Consider the following 8,951-nt stretch of genomic DNA (forward strand, 5'->3'; position numbering starts at 1 on the left):
GATTTATTGAAAGAAATATTACTAAGAAAATCAATCTGGGTAAGTTTATCACTAGAAGCATGCCCCAACCTTTTATGCCAAGCATCAATAGTCGTCATCAAGGCTTTCTTCTTGGTTCCAAACATCCCCATTCGGTAAAGACCCTTCTTGCACTCACCCGCACCAATCAAGTTCCTCGTTTAGAGCTTCTGCATAACACAAAAATCAGGAAAAAAGGTTATGGCTGATTGAAGATCTTTGCTTAATCGACTGACTGATAGAAGATTGCAAGTGAATATAGGAATGTGTAAAACGCCTTTTATCTTGGTCCCCCCGGTAAGGTGCACTCCCCTTTTCCTTCAACGGGTATACAATCTCCGTTTGGAATCATAACCGGGGTCTCATTTCGAGTATTTATCATGTTCTCAAGAATGCTCGTGTTGTGTGTAATATGTTCGGTAGAACCCGAATCAATTACCCACTCGTCATTATAATTATATTAACTGTCATATGTGCCGTCGAAGTCTTGTTGTCTTTATTGGTGTTGCCACTTTCTGCAAAATGTTTTAAGAAAGACTCATATTGTTCGTTAGTCAAACCTGGAATAGGACTCGAACCAGTATCAATGCAGGCTGCCATAGGTTTGATTTGATCATGTTTTTGTTTCCTGGCCACCAGGGTATCCGATCCGTTTAAAGCAACCATCCCTGTTATGTCCATCCTTCCCACAAAAATTGCAATGTTCAACGACATCGTTGTGTTTGTTTTCTTTTGAGGCAGATTTCTCACGACGCGACCCCGCACTTGTTCCCGGTCGTCCCGACATGAAGGTCTTGAAGGCAGCGGATTCGGTGGGTGACCTTCTATTGGCGGAAATGTTTCTTTGGCTTTCATCTTCTGAAACGAGATGAAAAGCATTTCCGAGACTCGATGTTGGGCTCATTGCAAGAATCTGTGTTCTAATCACAGAAAAATTATCATCGAGTCCCATAAGGAACTCATAAAGCCTTTCTTTACCCCTGAAGTCAGTCATCTTTTTCCTTATGTCACAAGTGCAGCCGGTGCATGTACATCGAGGAATAGATAAAACAGATTCAATCTCATCCCATAAACCACGCAGTTTAGTAAAGTAAGCGGAAACCGACATACCTTCCTGTTGGATTGCTGCAAGGGTTCGCTTTAATTCATATGCCCTAGGGGCACTTTCTTTTCCAAACCTTTCGTGTAGATCGGACCAGATTTCAGCGGCTGTAGTAGCGTATCTGACGCTATACCTGATATCCTTTTCCATGGCGGTTGTGAGCCATCCTTTCACCATTGCATCACAACGCAACCATGGCATATATTTAGCATCAGTCTTCTCGGGTTTATTGATTGATCCATCAACAAAGCCCACTTTGTTCTTGGCGAAGAGAAAGTTCATAATCTCTTGCGACCAATCGGCATAGTTGTTATCAGTGAGAGTTTCGTTAACGTGCATTTGTTCTGGTTAGTCGGATGCATGAATATAGAACGGAGAGTTCGTATCCATGGCGTATTCTGGTTTTGAAGAGGGTGGAGTTTCTTTATCGCCAGCCATGGGTAAGACAGGAGACGGCTAGGGTTAGTGTTTAGGTTAAGTCTGCTCTGATGCCATCTCAAAATAGATGCATTTAAAGTTTTATTGAGTATTTTCTAATGATAAACAATATGCCAAGACCATACATAAATACAAAAAAGACTAAAAAAAATAAGGAAGTAAGCCTCATTCAGTGGCAAAATACACGGAGGTCAAGGTAATATGCATGGCAAGCAAATCATGATATATATGGAGAATATATGGTTGATATTAATTCCAATAGAAATTACTTTGAAGTGGAAGAATGGGGCTCGATCGAATGGTCGACGTAACATTCGTTACTCTTTAAACCCGAAAACTCGACCCGTTTCAAATTTTTGGATTTTCGTTTCAAGTGTGTGTGTGTGTGTGTATAGGCTAAGTATAAAATGAAAACCCACTTGAGTTGTGAAAACTGTAGAAACCCATTTTCAACCACATGTTTTTAATTAATGTTTAAATCTTGTGGTCCACAATTAAAGTGAATAAAAAATGTAAATATAAATTTAACTTTTTCTCTCTCCTGATATAAGACCCCAAATTTCGGGAATCCTATAGTTGGTAATCACATTCAAAATTTCACAATAATTTAAAACCAATGCATTTCATTTTATATAAAATAATTTCAGAGTAAATAAACAGCGGAAATTCATAAGCGTCACGAATTCAGTCACAAACATCAAAGTCAAAAACAAGTTTAGTTTATTAAAACCGTTTCAGAGTTAAATAGACAACGGAATAACGAGTACCACAGTTCCCCAAACCGGGAAAAGTACCAATCCATAATTGGTAGAAAACATTAAGTATTTGAAATTTCCAAGACTATAAAATAAAATAATTGTCTTACTGGAAGTCCCCGACTAGAAATGCCTTCAACCCTCCGAGTAGTCTCTAGCACGTCCAAGCGGTAATCTCCAATCCTCAACCTGAAAGTTAATCTAACATACACACAAAGTCAGCTTGAGCTGAGTGAGTTCAAGTTTTCAATGAGCAACATTCATTAAGCAATTTAGTTCCATAGGTATAAAATGTAGGAGAAAATCATAAGTAAATAGATATATAACTTTCCTTGGTCCAATCATAAGTAAATAAAATTAATAAATAACTCTTCTTGATCAAATCATAAGTAAATAAAATAATAAATATCTTTTCTTGATCAAACACGCAACACAGGCCTCCTCACCCCGGGTCTTCCCCAAATAATATATTTGACCCGGTCGCGGTTTAACAAAACCAAAATCACGCAACGCGAGGCTCCTCACCTCGGGTTTTCCCCAAGTAATATATTTGACTCAGTCACGGTTTAACATACCTAAACACGTGATACGGGCCTCCTCACCCCCCAAGTAATATATTTGACCTGACCACGGTTTACAGAACGGCGGGCCTCCTCACCCTGGGTCATCCCCAAGTAATATATTTGACCCGTCGGGACATAAACATGCAAAACGGGCCTCCTCACCCCGGGTCTTCCCCAAGTATTATATTTGACCCGATCATAGTTTACCAGCACATACACATTCACTTACACATTTACAAACATCTAATTCAAACATTCAACCAAACCATATCATCACATTCAATCCATAAATAATGGATAATCTAGGAATTAATACTAGGCCTAATAGCAACCTCGAGCCTAGACCACAAATAATATGTATAACATTAAGGAATATACGACCACAACGCGTTAAAAATATCCTAAGGCATAGAATATAATTCAAACATGGCTTTCTAAATGCACAATCACGAATAAGGCCATGTAATACCATCCAAATAGTTTAAGCGATTAAAATCGGGTAAAATTGTAATAGGGTGTGTATGCTAGCCCAAAACGTAAAAAGGTAAAAAGGGGCATCATGAACTCACCTGACACGAGTCACGCAAATACCAACGAATTAGAGAACCTTAATGCCAATCCACAAATCACAAGCCTGTCGGATTGCACACAAAGATTACTAACTAAACCGTACCGACTTGTTTATCCTACGAGGCGTCCTAACATGATTTGATGGACCTTAAGCCCCAACCATACTAATACCATTTACATCAGCACCCGAGGCCATGTATTTACCAAAACCACCCTTAGTTAATTCCGGGGACAAAGGATTTCCGAACTACACCCGAAAGTTGTTAATTTTATCGAATACGCGCGTTAACGGGTTGTTTATGCACTTAGCAACCAACTCAGCCCCGTGTGGACCAAATTTAGTAAAATCACAGCCAACAAGTCCACACGACGCTACGCAAGTTGGATGGGTCGGTAATTCGCAAGCACGATGCACAAACTACCAATAAACGCGAATTCGCGTTATACCGACCCGTTTGAGTAACCGACAACCAATTCAGGCCTATTAACATAAAAATTTAGTTTTTCACAGCTCGTATAACATACCGAGGCTACACAATCTGAATTGGTTGTTAATTCCCTCAAACAACGCACTAAACGCAACAATCAACAAACTAGACAAACGAAATCCTAGTTTTTCAATCTATTGACAATTGATCAATCAAACGAGCTTCGTAGCCCACAATACTAAGGTAAAACACATATGACATACCTAGGAAGATGACGGAGCAAAACCTCACTTCAAACAGCCCCGACAAGAACACAATTGAACATCCACCGGTTAAGCCTAAAACGAACGTATCGATCAATAACGAGTATAACATGCAGATTTTAGCATGCAAAGATGTATTTTATTACATAGGAAAACCATAGAAATAAATTATGAAATTTTTACCTGAGTTTAATAAATGTCTTAGGCTTATAAAGATTTTTTTTTTTTATTTTTCTAGTGCACATAAAAATCATAAAAATTCCTCCAACACAGAAAGATACGTGCAGCTATTTCAGCGAGCAACAAAATGGTTTTATTTTTATAAAAATAATTAACCAACCAAATTAAACGATTCCAATTGGGTTTGGTTCCTAACTCAAAATATTAACTTTCAGAAGTGGAACCAACCAATTTGGACTTGTCGAAAAAGAGTTATGATGTTGGGAAGATAGACAAGAATCCGTCATCCCGCATCAGTGATGTGTTGTAAAACACACTTATTTTCCGCACCTTTTATTTACGTATTGTATTACATTTTATATATTTTTAACCTTTTTTAGATAGGTTTTACATATTTTTATTTATCTTGTAGGCAAAGGGTGAAAAGGAAGAAAAACCGAGCTTTTCGGAGAGCTTGCGGGTCTTTTACGCATACAATTTCAAGACAAAGCTCAAGGCCCGGCACGGTTACATATTCGAAAAGCCCAAGATGCCATTATATTATAATATATAAAAAAAAAGAAAAAACCCTAAGGCTACTACAACCTGCCGATCGCAACAGTGGGCAGAGAAAAAGAAGAGAAGCAAGTGTTGTTCGGCTAGGGTTGGAGCTTGTGACGGCTAAGGAAGGAAGAAGAGGCAAGAACAAGTGTCGGTGATCGTTTCTCATCAGTTTTTGCTGCAAAGGAGCAGCCCCATATTCATCATATATCCTTTCTTTTACACATTGTTCATACACTTTGATATTCTTGCTTAATTGTCGAATTGTTTTGCAATTACTTGAGAGATTGAATTGTTATGATTAGAATTGATTATTGGGCAATTGTTAAGATGATTGGTATGAGTTTTATGATGCTTTTAATGATTATTCATGGCTGTCCAAATATGATTAGAGGCTAAACTTGTTAGTTCTACCTAGGAATGATGATAATTGTTCATGTTTGATGGATTGTTTGATTGACAGACTTTAATTGTTATTGTAAAGTTTGATTTAGACATGAAATAGGTTGTGTTTAAGGGCTGGAAATTTTGGTCATTCATTGCTTAAATCCCTTGTGTCGGTTAATTAGTTTTGTGTTGATTGATCGGTGCATTGGTTGATTCTAGACTTTGTGTTTAGGGTTTGTTTGCGGTAGGAACAACCATAGGGTTTTGTTGCATGAATTTGAGGTTAAAGTACAGCAGTTAGGCACCTTCTTAGAGACCGAGAGGTGATAAGAAGTTAGGGTCGTCTCATTGCCTTTGCATGCTAGAATTAGAATTGCGCGAGAGCGAGTTTGTTTCTTGTCAGGTTTAGGTGTTTTGAGCGACTAGTTGATCTATTTTGGTTTAAGTTGAATTGTTCCTCTATCCTTGGTTGTGTAGTAATCATTGCCATTAGGGTCGAGTGTTGGTGAGACCGAGATGTGAGTCAACATTAGAACGCGTTAGCAATTGTTTTCCAGTTTGGTCGTTTTAGTCGATTTTGAGTAGTTTAGGCTTGTTGAGTGAGACCGAGAGGTAATCCAGTGAGCCCGAGCGATCCTTAGTCGTGTCATCTTTAGGGACTGGTGTCTTGAAGTCATTCAATCCATTAGCTTGTCAGGCCTACAGTTTGATTCAGACCTAGGTAGACGTTTTTCTCCATCCGAAGTTAACACAGTTAGTTCCCCGTTAAGTTTTCTATTTTAGGTAAATTTTGTCAGTCAGTCTAGTTAGTTCAGTTAAGTTAAAAGAAATCAAAAATCAATTAAATATTATTCTTAGGTAGGTCTTGTCTAGGGTAGTGATCATTAGCGTTCTGACGTGTCCACGTGTTCGATACTCGGACTTCCTAGGTCTATACTACTTGCGATCGGTACACTTGCCGGTTGTGTGTGGTTTAGGATTTTCGTTTTATATTTAAAGGTTAGTTGTGAGGGTCATTGTTATAGGGTTATCTGACACACATTAATCATCTTTGACACTCGATCTTATGAAATCATAAAAACCATTCAAATCTCGTCCAAAAATTACATATTATACATTTCTGGAAACTAGACTCAAAGTAGAACATTATAGAAACAAGAATCGATCAAAAATAATAAATTTTCATTGAGTTATAGACCGAGCAATAAACGAGTACGAATCTGTCAGAAATTGTTATAATCAAAACTCAACCCTAACGTGTTCAATAAAGGGTTTAATGCTGAAAAAAGTTGTAGCAATTTAGTACCGACCTGGAATTGAACTTTTGGAGGCTGGGTGATGGTTGGTTGCACGCAAAACGAGAAGGGGGAGGGGTGTAGAGGCGTCGATCGGACCAGAAGTGGGCAAGGAATTAGGGTTTTTTGTGATAGAACATAAATGTTACATTCGGACCCTCCTAATTGTGAATTTGAGACAACTTGAACCACAAACTACTTATATGGACTTTTACGAATTACCAGGAAGTCTCTCGACTTGGAAAATTTAATCCCGCTTAACATGCAAACTCATATAGGCACATAAGCCAATTAACGAAAATTTTCCGGGCGTTACACCTGAAAACATATATAAAAGTTAGTAAAAAAATGTTAAAAAATAGCAAAACATTTTTTTTTGATGTTTCGATGTTTTGTATTAAATGTTACAATATATATTACATGTAACAAATAAAATAAAAAAAAACGATGTTACATAGGGTTTTCGCGGGTTTTCACAACTTAAGTGAGTTTTCATTTTAACCTTACCCTATATATATATATATATATATATATATATATATATATATATATATATATATATATATATATATAGGGGAGATTTCAAATGAGAACCCCTTTGAGTTTTAAGAACTCGAAAAAACTCAGTGTAACGAATTTTTTTTATGAATTTTTTTTACACATGCGTAATATATGTAGGTTACATGCATGTAAAAAAATTACATAATTTTTTACGCACCGAGTTGACTTTTTACACATGTGTAACGGACGTAAAAGTTAGTGTAACCACTTACATCTTTATTCTCTCTCCCCTACTTTGACTTTTTTGCCAGATTTAATTTCAACCACATATTTCAATCCATTTAATTAAATGTGTGGCCAAGAATTGAGTTCTTGAAACTCAACATGGTTCTCAAAATATTCCTCTGCGATATATATATATATATATATATATATATATATATATATATATATATATATATATATATATATATATAAATGTATTATTAAATTCCCAAGATTTGTTTGACGTTCGTCAATGTTTTCCGACTCGGTTTATCGTTCAAAATATTTTTGTTCATCATTTACTAATAAGAAAGTATTCACGACGTTTAATGTTCAACGTTGTTCATGTATTACTATATTCGATTTGTTTATAAAATCCCGAGTCTTATCGTTAATCGAGCCTTACGGGTGAAATGCGTAACTATCCAAAATCATGAATATTATTATATATGTTAATTTGTAACTTCTTGACAACACACATTTTCACTGTTCTTTCAAAATTGTGTTTAAAGATTTGTATTGTCTGCATTGTTCTTTGTACTTATTTCATGGCTTTGAGTTACACGCGTAGCTTGCACCTGATTTTGTCTGCCTTCAATTCCTTCTCTTCTTTAACTCCTCTTTCAAAAAGTTTTTCTCTCTCCATCTTCAAAGCTTTCATCTTCTTAATAACTCTGATCATGGCTGTTGCCGGCTTCCGTTTTAATACCCTTGGTGGCGGAGGTAAAATATGCTTTCTCTCCTGATCTCCGCCGTTGCCTGCTTCCGTTTTAATACCCTAGGTAGCGGTGGTGAGCCCTTTTAGTTTTCTCTGATTATTATGGGTTCAGATGATGAGATTATTCTTATTTAGTGAAATTTTTTGGGTGTTATGGCTTGAATGGTGTTGAACCTTCATCTTCACCCTTGCATGTGTCATCCGTTGTTGTTATCTGTTGGCATAATTTGTTATGTCATGATTTTTGAAATGGATTCATCTGAGTGTACATTGTGGTTCATGTGTTGTACTTGAAATTGTTACTTTTTGCAACAATTGTTGGTATGTTCCTGTGGGCTTTAGTCCATCGGTTGTTGTTCATTGTTGGTGATGTTTGGTTTGGCCATCTTCGTGGTTGCTATGTTGCCGGCGACTTTGGGTCGTGTGTGGCAGTTGTGGATTTGAAACGTGTGGGGATTGAGGTTATGATGAATATTGATGATTGCCTGAGGTTTGAACTTATATAAGTGATAGAGACTGTACTCATTTTAATGGTGGTTTGTGGGTCTTTATGGATTGAAAGATGTTGGAGCACATCGGGATGAGATCGGTATTGTACTGGTACCGAAAATCACAAAATTTTGGTACTGGTACTGGTACCGAAATGTTTGGTTCGGTACCGATATTTCAATTGCATTAGACACGAACTGTAAGATGATTTTACGTTTTTTCTTAAATCGTTTATACAACTCTGGCCATAAACGTGGGTTGAAGTTTAGGGAGTTTGTCTATTACTTTTCTTCTTGCTGTGTCAGAAGTTGCAATGGCAAACCCTGGAGCATGTGTCTAAGTTGGAGGTTTTTTCTATGTCGTTATAATGGTACTTAATCATCATCAATGTAAGTGTTTAAAACTGTGCTTTGTTGATTTGTAAATTATTTGCCAAATTT

General features: G+C 36.9%; 1 protein-coding gene across 1 annotated transcript; it reads right to left on the bottom strand.

The window, feature by feature from the left end:
• Window positions 1-631: 631 nt before the first annotated feature.
• Window positions 632-1,459, bottom strand: LOC143597057 (uncharacterized). Its single transcript, XM_077075669.1, has one exon. The coding sequence runs from the start codon at window positions 1,457-1,459 to the stop codon at window positions 632-634; it is 828 nt and encodes a 275-aa protein (XP_076931784.1).
• Between the last annotated feature and the right edge of the window lie 7,492 nt (window positions 1,460-8,951).

Source organism: Bidens hawaiensis, unplaced genomic scaffold (genome assembly GCF_021521415.1).
Source record: "Bidens hawaiensis isolate Kalapana, Puna unplaced genomic scaffold, B.hawaiensis_p1.1 tig00047521_1, whole genome shotgun sequence".
Taxonomy (NCBI): Eukaryota; Viridiplantae; Streptophyta; class Magnoliopsida; order Asterales; family Asteraceae; genus Bidens; species Bidens hawaiensis.